Source organism: Ipomoea nil, unplaced genomic scaffold, assembly GCF_001879475.1.
Source record: "Ipomoea nil cultivar Tokyo-kokei standard unplaced genomic scaffold, Asagao_1.1 scaffold2845, whole genome shotgun sequence".
Classification (NCBI taxonomy): Eukaryota; Viridiplantae; Streptophyta; class Magnoliopsida; order Solanales; family Convolvulaceae; genus Ipomoea; species Ipomoea nil.
The window spans coordinates 1,759,016-1,775,005 of record NW_017619273.1 but is presented as its reverse complement, the minus strand read 5'-3'; the positions used below and the strand labels follow the sequence as shown (position 1 = coordinate 1,775,005).

The 15,990-nt window shown below is 36.4% G+C and overlaps 1 protein-coding gene across 1 annotated transcript; it reads left to right on the top strand.

The window, feature by feature from the left end:
• The first annotated feature begins 3,654 nt into the window (after window positions 1–3,654).
• LOC109159805 (protein FAR1-RELATED SEQUENCE 5-like) lies at window positions 3,655–4,467 on the top strand. Its single transcript, XM_019307916.1, has one exon. The coding sequence runs from the start codon at window positions 3,655–3,657 to the stop codon at window positions 4,465–4,467; it is 813 nt and encodes a 270-aa protein (XP_019163461.1).
• The last annotated feature ends 11,523 nt before the right edge of the window (window positions 4,468–15,990 follow it).

Sequence of the window (15,990 nt, the reverse complement as noted above, 5' to 3'; positions counted from 1 at the left end):
TTATAAATTGTGATTTTTTTTTTTTTTTAAAGAAAAAATTGTGATTTTTTAAAATGTAAATGTGAACATTTTGTATGTAAATTGTGTATCGTGGGATGTGGATCACCTTTGCAAGAATAATTTGCCACCATTGGGAAGAGAGTAGAGAGTTTCTGAGTAGGACTCCATTGTATTAGTAGAAACAGAGTTTTTGAGTACTCAATTGTACTCTCTTTGTCCCATTTTGTGTTTTGACTCGAGTTATTTTTAATTTAATTTTTTATAATATTAAGTTTAGTATTAGTATATAAAATTTATATATTTAAAAATTATTGATAAAGTACTATTAAACATTAAAGAAAATAAATAAAGGAGAAAGAGTTGGTTTGTCCAATAAATAGTAAATAAGATAGATAAAATGTGACAAAGGGAGTATTACTTTTATCTTGAAGGATATGCATGCGGAGTTAGCTTTCAAAATTTTCTTATACATTTGAGAGAGATGGAAACTAACTTAATTTGAGATCTCTCCCACTTGCAACTAGTTTTAGTTTTTAATTCTCTGTTTTTTTAGTTTCTCATTGGTTTTAATTTAGAAAAATATGTTCATTAACATGATTTGTAAAAATTGAGTGGGGTTTTAGGCCTGGTATTAAAAAATATGAACATGTCCCCCTCCCTAGTATCAGTAAATTTTAACCAACATCTAAACATATTTTTTTCAAGAATTATTTTTTTTTTAATTTTTTTTTTGTTATTTGTTAATTGTAATATAGGAGTAAAAAAAAAAAGGAAATGCTTTCTACCTTTACAAAAATCATACAAGTTTAACCCCTCTTTATTTTTGTGTGTTAATTTTTTTTTTAAATTTTTAATTTTTATTTTAATTTTAATTTATCACAAATTGTCACATCATAATTCTCTAATGTGACTATTTTATGTAATTTTTTTTAAAATTTCAAATCTTAATTTAGCACAAATTGTCACATTATAACTCCTTGATGTAATTACTTTTGTATAGTTTTAAAATCTTAATTTACCACAAAATTTGAATTAGAGAGTGAGTTTGAGTCACTGATAAGGTAGGAAGTAGGAAATGTAGTAGTGTTAAAATAAAAATAACGTAAGAGAAGTCGATATATCCGTTTGGTTTTATTTTTCGGCGGAGTTGATGGATTGTGGGCCACTCGATCACATGGTGCTTTAAGCATGTTAATGAATGGTATAAGGGGACCCACATCCATGTCGCAACTATCGTTTTCAGCCTATATCTTCTCCTTTTTTGTTTTATTAGGTCATCATTTCATTTTAAATAAAGTAATATTTTAATTGATTATTTGATTTTAATATTTACACGTGAGTGTAACTCTAACAATATATATATATATATATATATATATATATATATATATATATATATATATATATATATATATATAGATTTTGGATCAGGTGAGGTACCTAATTAAAATGAGTTTCGGTGAGGCTCGATCCTGTGCGTTGGTTGGTGGTTTTGTGCGGCTGTGATTGGAGGCAATATTAAGCTTATAATAAGATGAGTCGTTACTTTGGGGGGTCTTAATGTAATTAGCCATGAGTCTTTATTGTGTTGCCTTTTTTTATATTAATGTGCCGATTCGTTTTCCTTACCCGTTTTCTATTATTTTTTGTCTGTCCGGGTTCCTCGTGTGCGTTATCATTCTAGCCATCCGCACGTTTTCCTTCTTCTTGTCAGCGTCGGCGACCATCTACAGGCAGCAGCGTATTGTACTCGCTCGTTCGTCTGCGCTCTTCAACTAACCCATGGAAGGCTCCTCATCTAGGCGTTCATTGAGACGACATGGATCTTTATTCACAGTGTATAACACCCCTATAAATGATTATGCATCATAAATGTAACTGTTAGTGAACTTTTGTAATGTCATGCCATAACGTATATGGGTAGCAAGATTCTTTTATGATATAAATAAATTTTATAAATTTATTATTAAAACTCACCTAGTACTTATAGTTTGTCTAATGTAAAGAATTAGTGTACGATTAAATTAATACTCTCTTTATCCCATTTTATCTGTTATACTTACTATTCAGGGGTTAAACTAACTTTTTCTTCTTTGTTTATTTTCTTTAGTATTTTTCACTTATTTTTTAATTTTATTTTTTGTGTTTAATAGTACTTTTAGTGTAGTTTCTAAATATATAAATTTTGTATAATAATACTAAACCTAATACTATAAAAAATTGAATTAAAAATAACTTCATTCAAGTTTCGTTAATCAAACCAGACACAAAATGAGACGGGATAGTATAATTTATATAAAATATTTAGACTGATTTTTTAATATATATATATATATATATATATATATATATATATATATATATATATATATATATATATATATATATATATATATATATATATATATATATATATATATATATATATATATATATATATATATATATATATATATATATATATATATATATTGGTTCCCATGAGGTACCTAATTAAAATGGGATAATGAGATCCCATCATCACCATTCACCCATTTAAATTTAATGGATAAGATTAAAAGATATTGAGCAACTAATTATGGCCAGATATTGAGCATAGGGATATTCACGTAAAATTGATGTTGTATTTAATTTTGGGAAGAATATTAATATATTATTATGCACAATAATAGCCTGCTTAAGATTGGTAATTAGTAATCATACCATTTAAAATCCAAACATTCCTATATGTTCCACGGTAGAGTCTGACTGGAGATTAGAGAAGACATAGGTGGCTTGTGCATTCAAAGCTTACACGGGGGAGAAGCCTGGTTGGGCTCGTGTGCATGGCGTGTGCGACATCCGGTATGTGTGCCGTTTTTTCTGTTTTTAAATTTGGTTGTTTGAAAATGTAGAGCTTGCGTACGTTATGGCATGTGCAACATCGTAAACAAAGCTATGTGGTGGCCTGAGTGTAACGCACGGGTGTTTGTGGTGTGTGCGAGTAGTTGATTAGGTGATTGCGTGTATTGTATATTAGGATATCAACAGTAAGAATAATTTTAATTGCGAAGGGAAATATCCACGTAATACGTGAGGGTGTGGGAGCATGACTTTGAGAGGGCTTATGCAACATCTTATGTTGGCAATGTAATGTGAAGTGGTTTATAAGTCCTTTTCCTATATGAGCACCGCATGTGTACATTTTTTGGCAGAAGGTTAATAAAAAATTCCAACAACATGTATACATGTTTTGGTATCGTGAAAAGATGAATGGGTGTTTGCATGTGGTAATAATCTAATGACTGAGAACAGTTTATGTTAACCGTGTGGTTAATTGTAGGAATGAGTGGTGTCTGTGCAAGTGTGAGGTCTGGTCTGTGCGTAATGGACGATAATGTGGGTTGAATTCGTTAAAACTACCTAAACAAGAATAACCAGAACAGAAGATGGTATGTTCGTGAAGAAATGTGTTAAGGGTGTAGAAAATTATATAGTAATCGAAAACAGGAGTTATCATTTAAATGGGTATGAAACGCGGTGGTTATTTGTGTGCGAACGGCAACATAATTTACAAGTGTGTGTGGGTTAAAATGTATCATGTACTAAACTCTGAAAATACATATATATGTAACAGTTTTCCCAGGAGTGGGTGTTGCTGTAATCAATGAAGAAATGGATAATGGAGGCACTTGTGTTATGGATGTGTCGCCTGGTGGTACACACACTTGGATACCTGAATGTGACGCAAGCTTGAACCCATTTGAAGGACAGAAATTCGACACCATGGAAGATGGGATCACGTTCTATATGACGTACGCTGGCATAGTTGGATTTGATGTGCGTCACAGTTCCGACAAAAGAAACAAATACGGCCAAATTATGAAAAAACAAGTGGTATGTTCACGGGAAGGGTTTAAAGAGACAAAAGATAAAGAGACTATCGAGGAAGGAACAACAAAACAGAAGCGCCGGAGGACGACGAACAGAGTAGGATGCCCTGCTAGACTTGTATTGACGTTGAATAAAGAGGGGAAGTATGTAGTAAAGACATTTGTAGACAGACACACACACGTCCTGTGCGAGGAGAAATACAAAAGATTCATGAAAGTGAATAGGAAAATAGACATCGGACATCAAGAATTCATAACAAACTGTGGAAAGGTAAACATTGGGGCTAGCAAGAGTTTTGATATGTACGCCGAGATGGTTGGTGGGCCCGAGAATGTTGGAGCTACGCAACAAGACTTCAAGAATTACAAGAGAGAGCTTTTGGCGTACATGAAAGAGAAAGATATACAGATGGTGATATCCCAATACCTAGAGAAGAAAAATGATTGCGTAGATATGTATTTTGAGTACGATGTGAACGAGAAAGACCAATTAGCTTGGGTGTTTTGGGCGGATAGGCAGGCAAGACTGCACTATGGGGCTTTTGGAGATGTGGTGTCATTCGATGCAACATACAAAACTAACAGGTACATATGACTACTAGGCTTTTGTAAACACGTCGATAAAAAATAAAAAAAAAGTGTATACCTGCGAGTTTTGCGGTGATTACATATGGTGCATGTTATTCAGTATTATTTTGGTATGTGTCTGTGCGTAATGGTGCATGTTATGTAGTAACTGTAGACATTTGTATATAACATGGCAGTGCAAGTACATTTAGAAATGGAAATATAAAAAATTAATTGTTAGATGAGCATGGAATTTGAGAAGTATGTGGAAGTAACAATGTGTGTGGTGTTGTGACACTTGCATGTTGGTTAATTGATGCTTGTTGGTGGTCGCAAGTACAATCTCGTGTTTGTCCCATTCACAGGTATAGACAACCATAAGAGATGCGTGACATTTGCTGCGGGACTAATTGATAAAGAGGACGTGGAATCGTATAGTTGGATACTTAGAAACTTCAAGAATGCTATGGGAAGTACACCACCTATCGTAATAACTGATCAAGATCCAACTATGAAGGTTGCGATTGAAACGGAATTCCCGGGGACTCGCCACCGTTACTGTATGTGGCATATTATGACTAAGGTGGGTGACACAGTTGGTAATACATTAGCGAAGAACGAGGAGTTTCGGCGTGCGTTGAATGCCATTGTGTGGAACGAGGAAGCAACGACCATAGGATTTGAGAGCGCGTGGAATGAAGTTATTTAGAAGTATGGCCTACTGGAGAATCGTTGGTTGAAACGTATGTATGATGAGTGTGCGTCATGGGTGCCTCCGTTTTTTGAAGATGTGTTTATGGGGGGCCTATTGCGTACCACTTCACGTCAGAAGCTGAGAACAGAATTTTTTAGAGTAATACTAATAAGCATTTATGTCTTGTTGAATTCTTCAAACGTTTTGAAAGTGCAGTTCGGAAACAACGCGACAAGCATCTGGAACTTAGCGCAGCTTGCACCGGGCAAACACCACCTCTCAAGACCCTCCTGCGCATAGTGCGAGAAGCAGCAACGGTGTACACATTGACTGTTTTCTCTGATGTACAAAAAGAAATATGTGAGGGTTGGTCTACATGCCGGGTGAGATCGTACACCGAAGCTGAGGGGGTGAAGACATATGTGGTCGAAGACGAGACCAATAAAAGATACACCGTCATAGTTGAGGATGGGAGTAATAATACAAGTTGCACATGTCGATTATACACAAGGATCGGGCTGCTATGTCGACATGTATTTGTAGTATTAAAAGATGAACGGATCGACCACATACCTCCACAACATATTACTCCAAGATGGACCAAAGAGGCGGTGAAACATATAGAAAAAGGTACGTGCGTAGGGAGACAAATAGGGGCGAACAACAACGGACATAATACCACCGTGGAAGGGAAAGTTATAAACACAATTTACAGATGTTTAGGCATGGCTAGAGGTAATGGTGAAAAAATGCAACAGATTATAAATGTGATTGAAGAATTGGAAGCAACACTGTGCGATAAAGAAGTCAACAGGGCAGAAGGGAACGCGAAACGAGCAGTTATGGAAGCATATTGTGGAGTTCCAGAGCCAGACACGATTAAAGTGCACCCCCCCCCCCCCAAGTTGCGAAGAATAAAGGGTCTGGCAAGCGAATGAAATGAGCCAAGGAGGTGGCAATCATTGAGCAATTCAAAAAGAAGCGTACTTGCAAAACATGCGGGTTGGCAGCTAGCCATAATAGCCGAAGCTGCCCGCAGAAGTAAAGCCGTTGTACTAGATACATAACATTACTAGATACGTAACATACGGATGGTATTTTTGTTACTGTTGAAATATTTGAAAGTGCTACAGAACATTTAATTTTGAAATGGTATTTTTATTAAAGTTGAAATAGCTGGTTACAATGTGTTGAACCATTTTATTTGTGGTGGTGTTTGAGCATAGAAATTGTGCACAATACAAGTAAGGGTGTTATTATCTTAAATATAGTAATTTTTAGTATAGCGGACCATACTAGTAGCGAACGGGGGTCTATGTTTATATGGGAGCAGCTGGGTGAGAAATAATATTAGTAGATTGGTAAAAATTTTAAAAAAAGTTAAAAACAAAATATTAATGAAAACACTGGAAATAAAACAAGTAGCATTGGAAATACTGTATGCAATGACAGGTCTGTGCGTACAGGATGCATGGCTTGTGCGTAAAATAACGCAGCTCTGTGCGTGCAAAGAAATAGGTCTGTGCATGCAATGACAGGTCTGTGCGGACACGATACATGGCTTGTGCGTAAAAAAAACGCAGCTCTGTGCGTGAAAAGACATAGGTCTGTGTGTTAGGGTGCGATGGATTGTGCGTAAAAAACAATAGCGGCCGGGAAAAAAACTATAGTACTACGGACTGAAACAGATTATTCGCTGACAGTAATATGGACTCAAAACAGTTTATTTATAGAGTATAAAATCTTAAAACCGTTAGATAATGTACCAAACTAAATATCATTCAAAACGAAACAAATAATCCACGCGGGAAACTATCAAAAAAGTCAAATGTTTTCAAAAATCAAAACATGCAGCTATAAAAAGAATGATAGAACAAGTCCACAACTTCAACGAAAACGCCCGACACTGGTGAGAATCAAACCTCGATGTACGTTGCTAGGAAACAAAAGAATCTCATGAACATAGCGCATACGTAATTTAAGCGGGCAACGGGCATGCCCCCTAATTAATCCACAATCCCATGAAGCCATCGACTGGCCTACATATGTCTCTAAGTGACGCATAGCAAATACCCCACAATCGAACTTATTTTTTGTGTCGCGCCATGACATACGGAGTCTCCTAGGAATCAAGTGCAACGCCTTAACATAGAGGTGTTGAGCCCCAGCATCCTCAAAAAGGACAGATAACAAATCCTTCTACACCAATTGTAGAAACAGAACCAAAAGTAAAAAAAAAAAAGGCAGAAAGTAAATATTAAATCGATAACATTAAAATCCACTACGAAATAGTACAACTGGACCATATACATACCAACACCTCAGGGGTCGCCCCATATTTATCCAAAGATGCCCCGTCCTCGGATGAGTTATCTATAATACCAAACCTCAAACGGCGTACATCAACCGATATCACATAGTAATGACCATGCTCAAGAATTGGGAATAGAAACTGTAGTAAGCCATGGGTAAAAATATGAACAATAACAACACATATGCAGAATTAAATCCCATGAAGGAGTGAACGAAAAATAATTTGTATAGCACCCATGAAGGAGTGAATGAAAAAACTTTGTATAGCAGAAAAACTTACCATGTCAATTTCACCCCACGAGTTATACGGAGATACCTGCAAATCAGCCTCTAACCCAGACTTGAACCAACCTAACCGTTGCGACCAAGAGGATGAAATTTGAACAACCGAATACAACTACACACACAAAGTAAGACACATGAATTCGGAAGCACATGAAAGAATTAACTACAGTGCCAAACCGTGGTTGCAAAGAGACTAGCAACGAACCGTGGTTGTGGGTGATGCAAATAACCGTTTCGGAGCGTCAACCGGCTTAGACCTTTCTCGAAAATTTAAAATGCATGCCCAAACATTCAAAACACCCACCAGAACTGTATGTCCTTCCAGTAGTGAAACAAGATCCTCCGTACGAGCGGAGCGACTGCAAAAATTGAATACTTCGACAGTCCTGAAATTAAAACACCATTAAATATGCATACAGATATGCGTAAAACCATGTATGGAATTCATTATAACGCATAAATGTACATGTCAGCATTTAATGAACTAGCAATCCATTTATAAGCTGCCTGTGACTCCGAATTACGCAAAGGCTGGTTGTTGACTGCACGTGCACGCGTGACGGGTGCATACGAATTCAAGTCCATGGTGCGCAATGCACCGACATTAATCGCCCAGGACGTGAATACTTAGAAGGTGCCGGACAGTTTGGTGGACCAATAGTAGTGCCCAAAGGTGGATCAAATGGAACAACTTGCTACAAAAATGAACAAAGAGAAAAAATACAAAATATGATTAAGAAGTTTACTGGAAGAAGTGAAAAGTGAATAAGTCACAGATGAATACCTCCTCAGGAGTAGAAAATACATCGTGACCCGCATTACTTTCAATCACACGTGGACGTTTCAAACCCACTGGTCTGTGATTGACCTTCCCAGCCGATGAAGCTTTGGGAGCACACGAGAAATGGTGTTTGGTTGAACGCACCTAGAAAACTCGGGCAGATGGAATAATTAGAATGCAAATTAGGAATGAATAAAAAATAGCAACGAGTTGTATACATAACAATATGACACACAAGGTATAATGAACAAAGATTCATCTACGTTACAGAACAATACTTACTGCATCAGCAGGGGCAGAACGACAATCCCGAGATGCAATAGTGGGTGGGGCTCCATCGTAATTACGGATAATTGCATCCACCACATCCCAACATTGAGTAGGCAGGTCTTGCGTCAATCCCAAACTGAATGAAGGTAATTCAGCAACCCCCTAGAGAATGCAGTAAGAATGTATATAAAAATAAAGTGTATGCGTATGAATAAAGGCGTTTGTGCGTGAAACCATAAAAACCCCTCATACTAACACATAGAATTGACAGCAATTGTATTACAGTGTACACCATCCAAATAGCTTGAACAGAGAACATAAAAAAGGGCCTTAACAAACACCTAAACGAACTACGCATCACACCAATACACAATGATGCCAGCAAAGCACCCCTACAAAATGCGTAACTAGTATGATTGGGGAACAAAATAATTACATACACCAAACACAAAGATCCTACAAGCGCCTAACTTTCTTACGCTTGTAGAGTATCATACTTACTGGAAGTTGGGAGTCCGACAAAGGACCCCCCGATGGGTCTGGCAAAGAACCGTCTTTGTTTTGATGCGCAACAGTAGCAACCTCATCACAGCCTTGGGTCTCAACGCTCGGGGATTGATTGATTTTGGAAGATTCTTGAACCGCGGTCTGCTGCTGAATAGCCAAAACCACTTCATCAACAACCTGTAAATTATCCGGATTGTTCCAAATTTCATAAGAGTGTGGTCAACCGTCACTGCTGGTGCAGGGGTCTCGGACAAAGAAAGTATCCTCTGAGCAACATAAACAACATGCGTGAAACTATCTGTACGAGTGGAGCAACACGGGTGTTGATGAAGAAACTGCAAGATATCATCCAAGGCTACACCTAGCAGACCTGCCTTTTCATTAAAGATTTCATCTGGCGTCTGCATGCAACAAAAAAAGCCACTATATAATAGATAACTAATAACTACATGTAAAAACTTATGGAAAGAGGGCTATTAATGCTAGAGCACAGGCCGCTGTAATAAAACGCACACACATAAAATGAATAGAAAATAAAGGAGGATAAAACATGCACAAGCCCTGACACAGAAATGCACAAAGTGATATATGGAATAAAATCAAGTTTAAAAGAATAAAATTCCATAGCAATAAACAACATACGCAGAATATTAATGACATCTAACGAAAATAAAAAACCAACAATAAAATACCACTGCATACGACACCATAAAAAACGTAAATGGAACTATGAATGCTAGAGCACAGACCGCAGAAATAGAACGCACAAACTTAAAAAAAGCTAAAATAACGAAGAATATGACATGCACAAGCTGTGACACAGAATTGCACGAACTGTTATATGGTATAAGTTCCAAAAAAGAAAGAGAGAATAATATTCCATAATAATAAACAACATAAGGAGAACATAAATTACGTGCACCGATAATAAAATACAAACAAGAATAGTAACATACGACACCACTAGAAAAATTTTTGCCACCATTTAAAAAAAAAAAGAAGAAGAAAGTACCACTGCATAGGCAACTAGCCGACCCCAAATGAAAAATGAAAACAGCCAAAACGGATTTGAAAAATAAATACCTGAGGCCGGACAGAAGTAGACGGATTAGTACGGTCAACAGACGACACATATGGCCCGACCACCGCCCCCCGACCAAAGCCTCCATTTGTCATCTCAGACAACTCCCGGGCCCTAAGAATACTTGTTTCCCAGCCTCTAAAAGAAGGGAAAGCACGAGGAACACTGTTGGCTGCATGCACCACCCTATCCACATAAAGGAACTACAACTTGACAACGTAAGTAATCCACACACAAAAAATAACAAATAAAAAAAAAATAAACAAGCATATAAAACACACAAAGTACTTAATGTAATAACATACCACCAAACGCAGAACAGGCCCCGCAAATGGCTGAGACAATGCATTAATCTAGTTGGTGTGGCGCTCCACCAAACACTCGAGGACGAACTTACACCAATTCAAATTCCTAATCTGATCGACATCCTCAAAATGGTGAAAAACCAGTTGGTTAGCATACCCATTAGACATGGGGGATCCAAAGATACTAATTGCCAACACAGCAAAGTGGCGTTTAAACCACACACCCCCCTCCGAAAGAGAACGCAACTTCTTCCCAATCATAGCCAAGGTGACCGTATGTTGCGTCTCATCAAATTTGGCCCGCCATTTTTTCAAAGTATCACTAACGTCGTCCTTGTTTCTTTTCGTAATCACCACATCACCACGCGGCAAACCCAAAGCGGAATGCACGTCTTGCTCCGTAACAGAGATTCTGGCCCCATTATCCAAACGCACGCACATCTCCACGGGGTCAAAATTCTTCAGCAACCAAAAACCCAAGTGCTTTGGGATATCATCTACCTGAAGATGCAATAAATCCCCTAACCCCAAATGACCAACGGCTTTGCGCTGGCACGCACTAAAATGCTTGAATTGTGATACTAAGTGCTTCGGAGATGCACGAGTCTTCAAACGTGGAAAGCTAACGGCATGATTACCAGCTAACCCATTTTGGGGATCAACCGCCTCCGACTCAGCTTGAGCAGGAATAGGCATAGCCCTTAGGAGGGGCCGGAGAATCTACCCCACCAGCAGGCAAGGCTGCAACAGGGGGGTCAACAAAAGCATCAGAATTGTCCCCTACAAAAAAAAAATGGTAAGCTTATTGCACACACAGGCAAAAAGATATGTACACACAAACACAAACAAACTAATAAAAATACAAAACTAAAAATAATTAGAATAAGAGCAAAAAACACTTAAAAACAAACATCGATTTATTTTTAAATGCGAGTAAAATATAATGTTAAAACACTGAAGATCATAAACGCAGAAGCCATTAAACTGCCCCGCACACCACTAATGAAACACTAGCGAACAAACAACAGCGCAAACACAGGGCATAAACTGAATAAAAAACAATCACAACGACTTTAAAAAAAATTACAAATTTTTGAAATACCTAATAATTAGTATTAAACACACACAAGCCCCACCAAAGACATGCACAAGCCCAAATGAATATATTTAATAAAAACATGTTAAATGACCAAAATGTAGACCAAAAATGTCAGATTTTCTAAATAACTAGTAATTATGAAAAAGATATCATAAAAAACCAAAAATATAAATTCCAAATTACGTACAACCAACATATTTAATTTGTACAACCAGAATGAACAAAATTTGTACCTAGTAACACCACAAATAACATAGTAACGATAATAGTATGCAAAACGCACAAGCCCCACCAAAGACATGCACAACTAAATAAATATATTTAACACAAACATTATAAAAGGACAATTTGAAGACCAAAAATGACTGAATTTTTTTTATAACTAGTCATTATTAATATAATGTTAGAACACTGAAGAACATAAAATGCACAAGCCATTAAACTACCCCGCACACCACTAATGTAACACTAGCGAACAAACAACAGCACAAAACAGCGACAGAACCATGGTTTCTATACTATAATAGTTTCAATTAGCACATAGAATTTGTTTGTTTTTCAAGGGCATATACATACAAACATTCTTAATTAATAATTGTATTCATGCATGTTCCATTAATTTGGTCATGTACTGTTGTAGTGTATATACTTTTCAATTCCCATTGTTTTGTACAACTATAACAATAAATGAAAATTAACAATAGTTTATGGACATATCTTTTTTTATTTGCATTATCCTTTAATTATCTTGAACTTTAATTTTTAACCTCTAGAACTCGTGCTGCAAATTGCACAACTTGCACAATGGACTTTGAAGTGTCATTTATTTATTTATTTATTTTGAAACAGAAGTGTCACTTATATAGTCACGTGGAAGCTGCAAATAGCACAACTCGCATAATGGACTTTGAAGTGTCATTTTTTTTAGTCATGTTGAAAAACTCTAGAAATTAATGTACAAATACATAGCTAAAAACAACAAGCATTATCAGTTTCAAGATTATACAGAGTAACATTTCGAAAAAAAAAACTAACACTTAATCATTAAATTTTGAAATTTAAAAAAAAAAAACAAAAATATTAACATACACACATTAATATATAAATACAACATACAAATAATCATAAATTATACAAATAATGAAACCACCAACGTTAAACAACCCCGAAAGAAAACCCTAAAATTAGGAAAAAAAACTTTAAAAAAAAAAAAAGTCATACGGAATTCTGCTGAAAAAAAAAAAAAAAAAAAAAAAACCTCATCCTGGAATTCTAAACGTCATGCTGAATTCTCCCGAAAAAAAAAAAAAAAAGAAAAAAGAAACAAAAACTCATCCTGAATTCTCCAGAAAAAAAAAAAAAACCCCCCAAAACCCTAATCGAAATCCCACCCCCAGGAACACCCCCCACCGCCGCCTACAACCCCACCTCCCGAACCAAGCCCTCTACCCCGTCAACTCAACACCACCGCCAATGCCCCCCACCTTCGCCAATGCCCACCACCTTCTTCCCACCCCAACGGTCCCATCAACCCAAGCAAAAAATGGGACATGCAGGAGATTTAAAGCCCCAAAAACGAAATATATAACAACCTAGTTAATCCCATCATCCCAAGCAGAATACACGCCTCCACCCAGTTAATCCCAGTAAAACGTACCTTGAACAACAACGGACGAAGATCCATGCCGTCTCAATGAATGCCTAGATGAGGAGCCTTCCATGGGTTAGTTGAAGAGCGCAGACGAATGAGCGAGTACGATACGCTGCTGCCTGTAGATGGTCGCCGACGCTGACAAGAAGAAGGAAAATGTGCAGATGGCTAGAATGATAACGCACACGAGGAATCCGGACAGACAAAAAATAATAGAAAACGGGTAAGGAAAACGAATCGGCACATTAATATAAAAAAAGGCAATACAATAAAGACTCATGGCTAATTACATTAAGACCCCCCAATGTAACGACTCATCTTATTATAAGCTTAATATTGCCTCCAATCACATCCGCACAAAACCACCAACCAACGCACAAGATCGAGCCTCACTGAAACTCATTTTAATTAGGTACCTCACCTGATCCAATATATATATATATATATATATATATATATATATATATATATATATATATATATATATATATATATATATATAGCTATCATACATGTAATGAGCAAAATAGAGTTGTTGATGTTAACAAGGGGGAAACAAAATTTAAAAACTTCATATATTGTGTGTTAAGGATGAATCCAAAGTCTTATATTTGAAGAACTGCATTACAAAGTAATTTAATTCGTATAATCCGTGTGCATTATTCTATGGGACTGTGTGCACACGGTGATTATGAACGCCAAATTGCTTAAACGAATCGACTAATTAATATATATCATACATGTTATGAGCAAAATAGAGTTGTTGATGTTAATAAGGGGGAAACAAAATTTAAACACCTCATATATTTTGCGTTAGCAAAGATTCCAAAGTCTTATATTTGAAGAACTACATTTCACAGTAGTTTAATTCGTATAGTCCGTGTGCATTGTTTTATGGGACTGTGTGCAACCCTAGGTTTTTTTTTTTTTTTTTTTTTTTTTTTTTTTTTTTTGGCGAATTTGTGCATTTTATGAAAGGATGTGTTCTTTGTTTTTTTAACTGTGTGGGTGGTTGCACAGGTTTTGCATGTTGGCTAGTTGTTGCAGGTAAGAAATCCAAGTTACCTCATGCCGAAGCTGATGGATTCGGGATTTCTGATGATGCCGATGATTTTGTGTCAACACCTTTGGCGTTCTAGGTTGTTAACTTTTTGACAGATACTATATTATTCTACCTGTTGTACCTATTTGGTATTTGGTAGCAGTATTTAGTTCGTTATGCTATTTCTTTTTATTTTATTGTCCAGTGATAACTCAGCTTCATTACATATATGTGGTGTCCAATATTGTGCATAATGTATCGATGTAGGTGCACAATATTTATCTATGCCTGTGAAAGAATGAATGTATCATTTGGCTCATTAATTAGGTGCGAACAAGCTTGTTTTTGGGTGTTGCTCACTAATTTTGTAATGTTAAAACGTGTGCACACCAGCACACACCCGTGTGCAGTGCCGTATTTCAATGTGTGTTGTATTAAACAAGCACACGGCACAGGTAAGTAGAGATATCCATTTTCACTAGCACTTGATAATATCTCAAATTTCAACATAAAGATCTAATCCAGCACATTTGTTGTATAATTGAATTAGGACCAAACATTAACAAATGCAGCACATATACAATCCCTCTTGTTAAATATAAGTTGTATATATATGTATAAAAATCTAGCTGCCTCGTAATTTTTATTTTTATTTTTTTTGAAAGGAAAAACATCACTTTATTAAATCATAGAAGCAATACAAGAAGGAACACTATGCAACCAAGTAGAATGACCAGTACTAGAACGAGCTGCCCTAGCCAAAACATGAGCAAGCTTGTTCACTGATCTAGGAACAAAGAGAATAGACACTGAATCAAAGTGTCGTTTGAGATCGCAACAATCTTTAATAACACATCCTGCAAAAGAGAAATCCGTTGATGAATGATTGAGCAAATTACAAACCACCTGACAATTTGAAAAGATGGACACTTTATTATAATATGATGTTAGTACTTTATTATCGTAATTAGTTAACTTAATAATTAAACTACCATTCTATATCTATCTAACATTCAATCCCTTTATACACCAAAAGTCGATTCGATAAAAAGATCAAAACTTGGGCAGAATAAAGCACATGTATGCAATAATTCCCAATGTACACCAATCAAGCATCTATGTTGGTGCCCGTGTGCACTGACGAGGAGCAGTGTGTGCATAGAGGGACCTTCAATTTAGTTTCAGGCATGCACTGCATTCAAAACCAGTTATTGTGTCCTTCAATTTAATCAATTATATTTCATTTTAGTCAACAAACAGCCAAAGTCTATTTAGTACGCACGCCAACTACTGAAAAATCTATATATTCGTTATTGCATGAAGAATTCAACCAAGCTACAGTGGTGGTTAGTGAATCTCCCAAAGTACTCGTTCTCTCCTTGGATTTGGATGTTGTTTTCAGGAAGCCTCCCATGGGGGTGGGTGCAAACCACCGATGATCAACTAGATTGTATTTTAGCATTATGGCTCCCCATTTTTCCTCGAACTCGGCTATGGTTAACGTTTCATCCCATACGATACTG

What these genes read in the sequence shown, in the direction of transcription:
- LOC109159805 (XM_019307916.1), top strand. Translation starts at nt 3,655, where the DNA reads ATGGATAATGGAGGCACTTGTGTTATGGATGTGTCGCCTGGTGGTACA.